A 13254-nucleotide genomic window follows, 5' to 3' on the forward strand; every position below is an offset into this window, starting at 1 on the left:
ACCATCAGATGGCTCCCACCCCCACCCCCACACCCTGGCCAGCATTTATTTTCTTGGTGACAGACATTCTGACTAGAGTAAGATAGATCTCAAAGTGATTTTACTTGCTTTGAGACTAAGGATGTTGAGAACTTTTTAAATAAAGTTTCATTATGGGCAAAGAGCTCACAGAGATGACCCTCCTCTGCCTCCCAAGTTCTATTATTAAGGTATATACCACCAAGCCTAGTAGCTTTGTCAAATCCCTATTGGCTGTGTGTATTTACTTTGAGAAATCCCTCTTCAGTTCTAACAGTTTGAAAGTTACAGATTTTGCATTAATGACCCTTGTCCATTTTGAATTTATTTTTGTTCAATATGTCCAATGTGAGAAACATGGCTATGATTTCATTCTTTTGCTTATAGAAACCCAGTTTTTCTAGCACTTATGTTAGAGTTTGCAAGCATACATTTTAAAGCAACAATTTTTAATGTTAGTGAACAAAAATTTCATGAAGTTGGAAATGTAGCTCAGTAGTAGAACATAACTTTAGCAGATGCCTGACTCAGCGTTCAGGCCTAAGGATTCCAAAATAATTTTCTTAGTTATTAGATCGTTGAAGCTCATTTGAGATATGTTCACAGTGTCATTTTGCTTTTCTTCTTTCTACCAGTCTATAAGAAAGAGTTTCCAGGGTCTAGTGAATTCCTTTTGAAGAATAGAATAGTAGACATCACATGACCAAACAAATGTACCCAGTTTGCCTTTAGGCTTGGACTGATTATAAACGGCAATGCATGTTTTTCTTTGTGCTTCATGTTGGAAATCATACTTTGATGACAGCTGCCTTCACTTTTTTAAGTGATTTATTATTAAAATACTCTCATTCTATTTTGTTCACACACTAGCACACACTCCAGACTTTGTTTTGACCATCTTGGTGAAGTGTGTGTTGACATATCTTTGCAGCCAAAGTGGACCAGGAGTGTCTGAAAGACACATTCCTGCTGTCAGGGTTAGCCTCTCCTATTTGTCACAGGATCATCTATCATGTATACTGAGCACTGGCAGGCATACTCCTTTAAAAAGCTTTTAACATTTTGTTTGGAAAAATGATGATAAGCAATTATTTTAACCTAATAATCAGACAATCAAGTCAGAATAGAGATATTGACTAAAAGTTAATTATCAAAATAATGGATTATTACCTTAATGCTTTCGATAAACTTAATTCTTACAAGTAGTCTGTTATTTAGCAAACACTGGGCTTCTCTGTCTGTATCCTTTATGTTATGTTCATATCATTGTTATAAATTGCACAGTACAGGAATTTCTGTCTCTGCACTGAGTGGAGGACTCGAAGCCAATTCATAAAATGTTCTTCCCGCATCCCATTATGGGTTGTCAGATGTCACCATTCTGTAAGCACTTCATGGGCACTGGTAGAATGGCAGCTGGTGGTCTGAATCAGTGTGGCATTGTGTATTCTTACTGATTTGACAATAATGCAGAGGTTCAGTGTTTCTAAACAGGAATCTTGAGTTATTGTAGGTTCTTATACAAAATAAAGTGAGTTTTTAAAAAATAAACTTTAGCATCTGATAATAGATAATACCACACAATTAGCCATTTCCAAGACTGATTTAAGACCATAAAGATTTTAAGTTATAAAATAAATTGCATAGTAAAACTTTTGTAAGCATTTTTATTTAGATAGGTTTTCATAGTATTATTCTAATTCTCTGAGTTACTTTGTATCATTTAATGTTTGACATAGTGAGTACAATATTAGAACAATGTTATTTCTTTTATGATATTTCAGGCCTCAAGTTTTAAGTTATCCTATCCAATTTATCCACGATATTTTGTCTTGTTGCCATATAGTATTTCTTTTTTTTTTTTGGAATTAAAAATAAGTGATTTCTTTCATCTAAGATATTTTTTCTTGGTCATTCTGATTTCTAATGATTGTAGGTTTTTACAGTGGAAATTCCTACCCAGAGCCAACTTTTTATAACCCAATTCCATGGAAGCCAATTCATATGCCTCCTCCTAAGGAAACTAAGAGTGGACCAGGAAAAAAGAGTAAACGACCTGCAGCGAGTCAGCCACTCACATCGCCATCCCTGGCAGTTCATAATGCCAGGAGCAGCCTTTGCCTTGGAGCTCTGTGCCGCGTACAGAGATAGTGTGTGCACAGAGCGTACCTAGCTACCTGCAACTTACATTTAAAATCTGAATATTTTTCTTAACATGTCTTAATCAGTAAGTCAACATTTAATGTGATAAATGACAGGTATCAAAATTTAAATTTGTATGTGGAATCCTTAGAGTTAAAGATAGTTTTTACATTTTGGTTTTTATAAAAGATTAAGCTTGATCTAATGATTGCATTTTAGTTTTTATTAAAACTCATTGTAATATCAATAAATGAACAGTCTTTCTTGTGTTCTTTTGTACTGTTATTTGCTGTGTTGTGTATACATAAGAAACATAAGATTAATTTGTTTAAACAGGCATTTCTAAACCTTACTTGAATGGGTTAGAAACCAAAAGAAATAAATTCCAGTGTTTGCAATGTTTGTTAATGGTTTTTAGTATAATTTCCATGAAGTTATTTTAAAGTTTTTCTTTTTCATTTATTTATTTTGTGTGAAAGTGTGTATGAGTGGGCATGCATATACTATAACCTGTTGTGGAGAGCAAAGGATAGCTTGCAGTGAGTCAGATCTCTACTTCTACTGTGTGGATACCAAGGATTGAACTCAGGTCATCAGACTTGCACAGCAAGCACCTTTACCAGGCAAGTTGTCTCATTGGTTCCCTGCGGAGGGACTTTAAAAACTAACTGAAAGACTGCTCTGCAGCACAGAAGGAAGAATTGGAGCAGGGAGGGCAGTGGTGGTGCATGCCTTTAATCCCAGCACTTGGGGGGCAGAGGCAGGCGGATTTCTGAGTTCGAGGCCAGCCTGGTCTACAGAGTGAGTTCCAGGACAGCCAGGGTACACAGAGAAACCCTGTCTCGAAAAAACCAAAAAAAGAAAAAAAAGAGTTGGAGTTAAGACAAAATTGTAAAATCCTGTTTTGTGTTGTAGATTTGAGGCTGATGAATCTTTGAAGGGTATTCATGGCGTCGAAGATCGGATAGTTTAGAGTTTTTATAATGTTGAGACACTAATAATATTTTGTTACACTCTATAAACTCATTTTTATATACTTACTATTGGATTGCTGGCTTCGAAATTAGGGTCATCATTAGATCATTTGTAATACTTGCTACCTTAAATGTTAAATAAACTGGGAACATTCTGATAAAATCGCCACTTTTTTTAGAAGTCTTTTTTTAGGTGATGATCAAGAAATGAAAATGTATTTAAATGTGACTTCTATTTGGAATATATTCTGGTTTTGCTAGATTAGTAATGCCAAGTTATTGAGAGGAGTAGTTTGGTAAAGAAATACCAGTAAGGTCTTTGAAGTGTATTCTTGGCATCGAAGGTCTAGAGGAACACATAGTTTAGAGTTAGGTTTTTTTTTTTAAATCTGCTTTTCTTTGAGGACTGTTTACCTTTATTTTTTCTTTCTTTCTTTTTTTTTTTAATTAGGTATTTTCTTTATTTACATTTCAAATGATATCTCCTTCCCCGGTTTCCCCTTTGGAAAAAACCCTGTTCCCTCCCACTTCCCCCTGCTCACCAACCCACCCTCTCCTGCTTCCTGGCCCTGGCATTCCCCTACACTGGGGCATAGAACCTTCACAGGGCCAAGGGCCTCTCCTCCCATTGATGACCGACTTGACCATCCTCTACTATATATATGCTGTTGGAACCATGAGTTCCACCATGTGTACTCTTTGGTTGGTGGTTAATCCCTGGGAGCTCTGAGGGTAATAGTTCATATTGTTGTTTTTCCTAAGGGGCTGCAAACCCTTCAGCTCCTTGGGTCCTTTCTCTAGCTCCTTCATTGGGGATCCTGTGCTCAGTCCAATGATGGCTGTGAGCCTCTACTTCTATATTAGTCAGAGCCTCTCAGGAGGCAGCTATATCAGGCTCCTGTCAGCCAGCACTTGTAGTGGCCCCAAGCCACAGAGAACAACTCTTGAGAAGCTCCAGAATTGCTCTGGCTCTTGATCATCTTCCTCAATTCACCAGAGGAGTTTAGATGAAGAATGTCAAGGGTCTTCCTCCCTGCCCACCCATCTAGCCAAGAACATTTCCCAGAAGGTAAAACTGTCACTGAGACAGGTCTGGATGGGCCCTAGGGGCAAATAGAGAAGGCCTTTACTACATTGCTGCTGGCTATAGGAAGTCCCAGGCACTAGCCTGAAACAGCTGATATTTGGGGCTGTCACAGACAATATGGCCACCTCTGGGTCTTTATGCATGAAGATTATGTATATATATATAAAATCTAGATTATTTTCCTCTTTCTGAAGTACTTTCTTTAAAAAAAATAAAATTAAATGTTTATAGTAAAAAAAAAAAAAAATAGTGTCTGGGTTTGGTGATTGAATATGGGAAGGATTTCCAGGTGGAGCAGTCTTTGGATTGTTCCTTCAGTCTCTGCTCCATACTTTGCCTCTGCAACTCCTTCCATGGGTATTTTGTTCCCCCTTCTAAGAAAGATCGAAGTATCCACACTTTGGTCTTCCTTTTTCTTGAGTTTCTTGTGGTTTGTGGATTGTATTTTGGGTATTCTGAGCTACTGGACTAATATCTACTTTTATTGGGTCAAAAGCTTTGGAGGCCTGGTCATCCTATTTGAAGACAGTTACTTTTATAGAGAAGATGGATAGTTATCCATGGCCACACACACATACACCTAAATTCTTCCTGATCAAATTTCTTGTTGATAATGTCCCCATTTCTCAAATCCACTCCCACTCCCTGAATCCTAGGCATTTTAGATATATTTGTAAACCTACTTCACAGACTAGGTTAGCTCTTAGCTCTAACTCTAGTATAAATCATAATACTTTTCAAGAAGTTATTTAGCTATTAGAAGTTATTTAGCTATTAGTCACTAAATCAGATGCTTGACTATATGCTAATTGTAGTGGGAAATCTGGAAGATTTTATGCAGGATGTTGTTTATAGTTTGTGATTACTCCGGCTTCTGTTAGGAAGTTGGCCTGTCGTGGGACAAAGCACAGATTCAGAACACATTTGAGAGAGTTTTGCAGTGTCCACCAGTTATGTCATAATGGTTGAATTGAGGTAGCAGCAGCTACATGCAAGAAGTGGGAGTGGATTTGAGAATTGGAGAAGTTATCAACATGAAATTTGATCAGAAAGAATTTAGATAGTTAAAAGGGAGCTCATGCTAAATAGCCAGCAAAGATCCTAAAAAGCAAGCATCTAATAAAGTAGAAGAAAGTCCAACCCTTGCACTGCCTGCATCCCCTCCTTGGTATGTTGAGGACACATCTGTCTGTGACACTTCTCTGTCATTCTAATCCTTGGATAATTTTGATGGTTTCTTATTTTATATTCCAATCATTCTTCTGTTTTCTCTTCTTTGCTATAACTTCTACTTACTTTGTGAATGCAGTATCTTCTCTAAGGACATTAGCTAAGATTCCTTTTTTTATTTCTGTAATTGTTTCTCCATCCTCTAGAACCCCTCCCTTTTTCCTTTCCTCACTCTTATTTTTGTTTTTGGAGATTTCCCTCAAATGTTCTGTTAAACCTTGCCTCACTTGACACTCCCAGTGTAAATCTATCCATTTATAATGATGAAAGCCCGATAGAAGTGGCTAGGCATGGAGAGGGTTTGTTGATAGTTGATTTCAGCTTATGCTGAACCTTCAAATACCTGCGAACCTTTCCTCTCAAGGGTATGCATTCGCTGATATAAGCCTGGCTGGTCTAGGAAGGTGCTCCTGTGTATCAGCTAATTGAACAGCTTGTCACTCTACCTGGTTTTCTTTCTAGCTAGTGCATAAGCTATGCTCTCCTCAGTGCCTGGGATAGGAATAGGGCTATCTGTATTGTGAGCTGTTTGGGGCTTCTTTAGGCTCTTTTTTTATTTTTAATGTGTCTGTGTGTGTCTGTGTGTATGCACACATACAAGCACCACATTGAGTATAGAGATCAGAGGACAACCCATGTCTGTTTGACTGTGGATTCTAGAGAGGAATCAAACTTGGATCCATCAGCCTTGGCAGTAGATGTCTTTACTCTCATCAATCTCATTGGCCCTCCACCTTGTTATTTTGAAACAGGATCTTTCACTGAATCTGGGATCTCACCACTGGCTACACTGGGCAGGCTGGTGAGCCCTAATTTCCTTGCCTCCATCTCCTACCACCGGATCATGCCATCCTGCCTGGCTTTTGACTTGGATGCTGGGAATCCAGTCTCCGCTTCTCAGCAAGCACATCACTAAGCCATCTTCCTGGACCTGTTCCCCTTTAAAAGTAACTCAGCATTTAAAAACACTTAGATGTTAAATTAGAGCAGAAGGAATATAGGAACCCAGAGGAACCATGGTGAAAATAAGGGGGGAAATGCATCTATCACAATTTCCTTAAAAATAATGAAAAAGGTATATTTCCATACTGTCTCCAGGCTTAGTTATTACACTTAGTTGACTTTCTACCGTTCAAAAACTTTTTGGAATCTTTTGTCAGCCATTGTATCCTCTGTTCTTTTTGCACATGTGGACTTGAATTTTCTTTCTTAAAGAAATTTCATTAGATTTTTAGAGAAGGGAGAGAGAGATACTTGTGTGTGAATGATCTGCTGTGTTTAATTGGATACACTAAATCTAGTTATGAACATATCAACATCAAGGTGCTTATAGAACTACATGTTTGTTATCTAGGTGAGAAATTTAGTTTAATGGTAGATTGGTTTGTTTTGTTTTTATAGACAGGATTTCTCTATGTAGCTATGGCTGTCCTGGAAACTCACTCTGTAGACCAGGCTGGCCTTAAACTCAGAGATACACCTCCCTCTGCCTCCCAAATGCTGGGAATAAAGGCATGTACAATGATGGTAGATCCTTAGGCCTTGTCAATTTAATGTAATTAGTGTAGCTGTGGAGATGGATAGACTGGGCTGTATGACGTTCCTCCATTTATCTACTCAACCAGTGTTTTTTGAGTACCTATCATGTTGTTAACAAGAAAATAGACCAGAATGGAACACAAGAAAAGAAAACCACTAGATGAGCAACAAAAGCGGTGGAGCAACAGAAAACAAGGGTTCCAAACCCGTGCGTGCGTGTGTGCGTGCGTGCCTGTGTGCGTGTGAGTTGGGGGTATGAATGAGAGAGTCTCTGGCATCTGGTCCTTACTACTCCGGGCTTGGGTGCAGTCAGTATGTGAAGCCATCTACCACCACATTTGTAGCACTGGCTAGATCCTAGGTTAAAAATCCCATCTTAATCTGAGACCTGTTAAAACTTTCATGCTGGCTGGTGTGAGATTTAAAGTGGTATTTAACTGAAAGCTCATGCTATGAGATGTAGAGATGGCTAGCCATTTTTTGTTGATCAAGATAAGCATTCAGGAAAAAGTGATTAAGCTGAAATGCATGTTGAAGGCCCCAAATAGACAGAACTTAAGATGTAATCATTTGGAAGGTTGGGAGGTAAAGGAGTGGGTTTACAATGCTGGTGATTCTACATACAGTCTCTCAAAGGCCAGTGGTAGGTGATGGTCAGCATGTTAACATCAAAGTGTCTTTGCAGCAACTTGAATCCAATAACACATTTCTCCAAAGTTACAGAAGTTTCCAGATTCTTAATTTGCAAAGAAAACTTGGAATTCCAAGGAAAATACCCTTTGAATTTTCATGGTAAAAATACACCATCATGGCCCCAAAAGTCTGAAGTGATACAGATGGAGCTATTTATTAAAAATAAATTGCTCAAAATAAGAACAATTTTTAGGCATTAGATTTCGTTATAATAAGGCTGTACTTCAATGACCCTCACATCACCAAAGGATTTTACCTCCATCGTAGTTAAGCTGAGAGTTGACAGTTCTGCTGGGCAAAGTAATGAATTGTAGACATGATTTTTGAATACAGACTTCCTGCTATGGCCAAAGCTATTTGACTTGAGTGAGTGACTTTATTCTCAGCTCACAGAGAACAGGTTACATTCATTTAAGAAATGGTGTAGGTATTAAGATGGTCTATCCATAAAGTCATTCACCAACTGTTTCAATGAACAATGGTTTTGTTTGGAGGGTGGTACAGACATTAGGTGAGGGTAAGAATTTGGTTCATTAGCTGTGATAATTTGGAAAAGCATTCATCTCAGAGAAAGAATAACTTATAAAGTCCTCTTCTTCAAACTTGATACAGGAGTTACAAACGTCAAGCAAAGCATTCAGTCTCACTCTTTATTGTTCTCTTACAAGCCACCTCCCGAGTTAATTGTCTATGTCTCCCTTGGGTATATAAATACCTTTGAAATATATAAGCTGGTCTGAAAACCATAATATAGTGTAAAAACATGAAATAAACAATACTAATAGAGAGGCTGAGATAGGAGAAGCAAGATTTCAAGATCCTTATGTTGTACACAGCAAGACACTGTCATGAACAAACAAGCTGAAAGTGTATATGGATTGTACAATATTGGACCTATTTCTCTAATTACCAAATTAGAGAAACCATTGGATGACAACCAACAAATATCTAATTCCTCATATTTTTGGATTTCAGTCGATTAGGATATGTTGGTAATATTATTTTTCATATTAAGATATTAAGAAAAAGTAATTGTCACTTCCCGTTTTTGTTGTAAGAGGTGGAATTAGGTTTGTGTGGACTTCTTGAAAGATTACTTTCTTCTTCTAGGGTGTAGTTTTGCTCCTTATGTTGATGTTTTTCATCTATAATCCTTTGTAGGGCTGGATTTGTGGAAAGATATTGTGTAAAGTTTGTTTTGTCATGGAATATCTTGTTTTCTCCATCTATGGTAATTGAGCGTTTTGCTGGGTATAGTAGCCTGGGCTGGCATTTGTGTTCTCGTAGGGTCTGTATGACATCTGCCCAGGATCTTCTAGCTTTCATAGTCTCTGGTGAGAAGTCTCCTGTAATTCTGATAGGCCTGCCTTTATATATTACTTGACCTTTTTCCCTTACTGCTTTTAAAATTCTTTCTTTGTTTAGTGTATTTGGTGTTTTGATTATTATATGATGGGAGGAATTTCTTTTCTGGTCCAGTCTATTTGGAGTTCTGTAGGCTTCTTGTATGTTCATGGGCATCTCTTTCTTTAGGTTAGGGGAGTTTTTTTTCTATAATTTTGTTGAAGATATTTACTGGCCCATTACTTTGGGAATCTTCACTCTCTTCCATGCCTATTATCCTTAGGTTTGGTCTTCTCATTGTGTCCTGGATTTCCTGGATGTTTTGGGTTCGGAGCTTTTTGCTTTTTGCATTTTCTTTGACTGTTATGTCAATGTTTTCTATGGTGTCTTCTGCCCGTGAGATTCTCTCTTCTATCTCTTGTATTCTGTTGGTGATGCTTGCATCTATGACTCTTGATTTCTTTCCTAAGTTTTGTATCTCCAGGATTGTCTCTCTTTCTGATTTCTTTATTGTTTCTATTTCCATTTTTAGATTCTGGATGGTTTTGTACATTTCTTTCACCTGTTTGGTTGTGTTTTCTTTATTGTTTCTATTCCATTTTTAGATTCTGGATGGTTTTGTTCATTTTTTTCACCTGTTTGGTTGTGTTTTCCTGTAGTTCTTTAAGGGATTTTTGTGTTTCCTCTTGAAGGGCTTCTAGCTGTTTACCTGTGTTCTCCTGTATTTCTCTGAGAGTGCTATTTATGTCTCTCTTAAAGTCCTGTATCATCATCATGAGAAGTGATTTTAGATCTGAATCTTGCTTTTCTGGTGTGATGGTGTATTTAGGACTTGCTATGGTGGGAGAATTGGGTTCTGATCATGCCAAGTAACTCTGGTTTGTATTGTTTATTTTCGTATGCTTCCCCACCCCCACTCCCTGCCATCTGGTTGACCAGAGCCTGTCCTTTCTATGATCCTGGTTGTGTCAGACCTCCTCAGAGTCAAGCTGTCTCTGGGATCCTGGGATCCTGGGATCCTGTGATCCTGAGCTTGTTAGAGTACCTGGGAGTGCAGCTTCCTCTGGGTGTTGTGGGACTGGCTACAGGGTTTGTGCCCAAGGTCTGCTCAGGACACCAGCCCAGAAAGACCAGAAGGAACCCAAGCCACTGGGCTGGCGGAGTAAGAACTAAGATTTTCAACTCTACTAAACAAACAAACAAAAAGACTTTATATATTTATGTTCATTTAAGAAAAATTAGTAGTGATAGATTATTTTGAAATATACACTTAATGTTTGGGGTCATTTAAATTTTATATTGAGAAAAACATGTATTTTCAGTATTGCTGTAGACAAACATCTACATAAGACTGTTAAATTGATTGTTGTTTTATATCAAACAACTTTTATAATATTCATTTTTATTATAATGTTTTATAAATTTTAAGGATTATGAGGAGATATTGTAGGTATTGAAGGGGGGTCCCTGGGAGGAGTTGGGGTACAAAAGGGAAACAAGAATGTGATTTAATTCTATTTACTTAAAATATGTTTTTAAATGTGAACAAATTCAGATAAATTGAAGTCATGTAACTTTTCTCATTATAATGCAATAAAAGTTAAAAAATAAAAAGAGATTGCTAATTCGATAATTAACACGTAAAAGCCTGCGCTTTCATGGACTTATACACATGGTCCAGGTAAATAACAGTACAGAGTAGGTATACCAACAAATCACACTTTTGTGCCTACAAACTAATATTCTCTTAATTCACAAAGATACAGCTAATACTGTGCTTGCTACACTGTTTATATCTTAAATTCCCTTCATATGTTAGTTTAAGAAAAGATGACCCATTTAGTTGCTTTACAGAGAATATTTACTTCCTGCTATTGGTCATGGCAATCTGCCTGAGAAAAGTTTTCAGAGCAGGCAGTGGCGTCATGAATTACCTCTTAAAATTGAGGAGAAATAATACACCAGGAGAAAGCGCTGCCATAAGCTCAGGAGAAGTCAAGGAACATTCCATCTTCTTCCCTAGGAACCTCCATGCTCTGTGCCCTCTTCGGTTTCTTTTCTCATACTCAGGGAATTGCATGTGAACTTGGAAAAGGAAGGTTCTCTCCCCTACTCTTCTCAGGGTTCTGGGAATCACCAGCAGGCCAGAGGGAGAGGGAAGCTGCCACTGTTTTTAGTTGGTGGTAGTGCAGGGTGTTTATTCGAGGACGGTGTTTTGTTAGTTTCAATGGATTTAACCAAACTAACACTCAGCACCCACTTTTCTACAACTCAAAAAAGCCAAGGGCTTTCCTCCCAGAGTGTAGGTTGAGACAAAAATGCCAATACAGGTGTCTTAGTCACTGTTGAATTGCTGTGAAAAGACACTATGACCACAGCAACTCTTAAAAGAGAAAACAACCAATTGGAGGTTAGCTTACAGTTTCAGAGGCTTAGTCCTTTACCATCAAGGAGGAGAACATGGTGGCAGGATGGCCAGCAAGGTGCTGGAGAAGCAGCTGAGAGTTCTACAACTGGGTCTGAAGGCAGAAAGAGAAACTGGGCCTGGCTTGGGTTTTTGAAACCTAAAAGCCCGCCCCTAGTGACATACTTCCTCCAACAAGGCCACACCTACTAATCTCTCTGAGGTCGTATCACTCCCTGATGATTAAGCATTCACATTTATGATCCTATGGGGGTGTTGGGTAGGCATTCTTACTCAAACCACCACAAGTAAATCTTAGTTATCACTCAATAAAATAGAGGAAATGGTCCCCAGTTTATCTGTCCAATGAAGACACTATAATGGTTGGTTATGTAGGCATCTTTTTACTGTTTAGATTCTACTTTTACCCAGCTCCTGGTGGGAGGGGGCCAGGATTAGGACAGCAGTGGAACCTCATCTGTGTTGGGTGACATGCTTGGCAAAGACTCAGGCAAGACTTTTAAGCCCCTCTAAGCCTCACATTACAACTGAAAAACAAGTCTAATAATGCTGACTCCTTAGGAGATGGGTAACAGAATATATGACATACTAATATAATTTGGTGTCTCTGGCTAGACAGCATTTACTGGTTTTACATAGGGTATGAGTAGAAAATAAAATTAGCAAAGGTAGAGCCAAAATTTAATTAAAAAAAAAATGTCAGGCTAAGCGGCATGTTACATTAAATATGAGTTTTGGGTCAAGTAGTGACTTGATGAAAATTATATCTTAGAATTAATCTGACATTGTTTTGTAGCGTGGTGCTAGTGGGAGGTGAGTTCAGGTCAGAAAACAAGGGCCAAGCTAGGCAAGAGGAGTTATGTTTAGAAAGAAGTCAACTTAAGATTTATGAAAGAAGCTCATACCTCCAATTTCACTGTGGATCAGACTAGCTAGTTGTCTCCCCTGGCAAAACACATCCTTCATCTCAGCTTGTTCATTCAACAGGTTTGCGCAGTGTGTACTGAGGGTCATCGCCATACAAGGTTCTGCTAACTTTGGCAATGACCCAGCTGTGGCACGTCTCCCTAGCTGAGAAGCTTCAATTTCTGTGTCCTTGGGGCCTTGACCTACTTGCTTACCTTAATCTAGCTAATAACTATTTCTGCTGATTTCCTACTCTTAAATCAGTAGCTCCTTCCACATATCAGGACACTAGCACTGTCTAGGGGAGATTCCAGAAGCCAGACTCCACACCTCAGAACAGTGACATCACAAGGATCTTCGGAAGCTTCTCAAATGATTCCAGCCTGCGGCTAAGTTAGGGAACCACCACCACAATTCGAGCCAACCCTTTCTCACGTAGATTACCACACTAGCTTTTAGTTTGGTTACTGCGTGTCTAATCTTATCCTAACTCCAGTGTGTGTCTTCTCCACAGCAACCTGGTGACTTGGGGACAAATGTAACCATGTCACATTGTTCTGCTTCCAGCTTTTCCAAGGCCCTCAGCCTCTTTTCCTTTTCATCTAACCACAGTGTTCTCCGGAATAACACAGATCCTTGATTGAGGGCTGTACATTTTTTTAACTTGCTTGCTTTCCTTTTGGGGGAAGAGGAGTCAGAATAAAACTTTTATAGCTTGCAAAGGCATCCTCTTTTCCAATCCTTTTCCCTGTCTACTCCTACCTGTTCTGACACATAGTCTTTTACTAGATGTTGATCTAACCTAGTTTCTCTAGTCTTTTCCTTAAATATCTTTACCTTGTTACTTTTACTACACAACATAAACCATGCTGTTACTTTTTCTTTTTTTTTTTTTT

General features: G+C 38.4%; 1 protein-coding gene and 1 long non-coding RNA gene across 5 annotated transcripts in view; one reads left to right on the forward strand and one right to left on the reverse strand.

Moving 5' to 3' along the window:
- Positions 1–2558, forward strand: part of Ccdc34 (coiled-coil domain containing 34) — a 28599-nt gene extending 26041 nt beyond the window's left edge. For both annotated transcript variants that reach the window (XM_031371323.1, XM_031371322.1), the window contains exon 6: positions 1955–2558. In XM_031371323.1, coding sequence (XP_031227183.1) covers positions 1955–2169 — 215 coding nt within the window. In that variant the 3' untranslated portion in view covers positions 2170–2558. The remainder of the gene's footprint in view (positions 1–1954) is intronic.
- Positions 1–12674, reverse strand: part of LOC116090625 — a 38393-nt gene extending 25719 nt beyond the window's left edge. For 2 of the 3 annotated variants that reach the window (XR_004118749.1, XR_004118748.1), the window contains exon 1: positions 12358–12674. This is a non-coding gene — a long non-coding RNA (uncharacterized LOC116090625). Of the gene's footprint in view, positions 1–11447; positions 11693–12357 lie in introns of those variants that run through there. The other variant, XR_004118750.1, reaches the window with a different exon arrangement.
- Positions 12675–13254: the final 580 nt, after the last annotated feature.

Source organism: Mastomys coucha, unplaced genomic scaffold, assembly GCF_008632895.1.
Source record: "Mastomys coucha isolate ucsf_1 unplaced genomic scaffold, UCSF_Mcou_1 pScaffold15, whole genome shotgun sequence".
Classification (NCBI taxonomy): domain Eukaryota; kingdom Metazoa; phylum Chordata; class Mammalia; order Rodentia; family Muridae; genus Mastomys; species Mastomys coucha.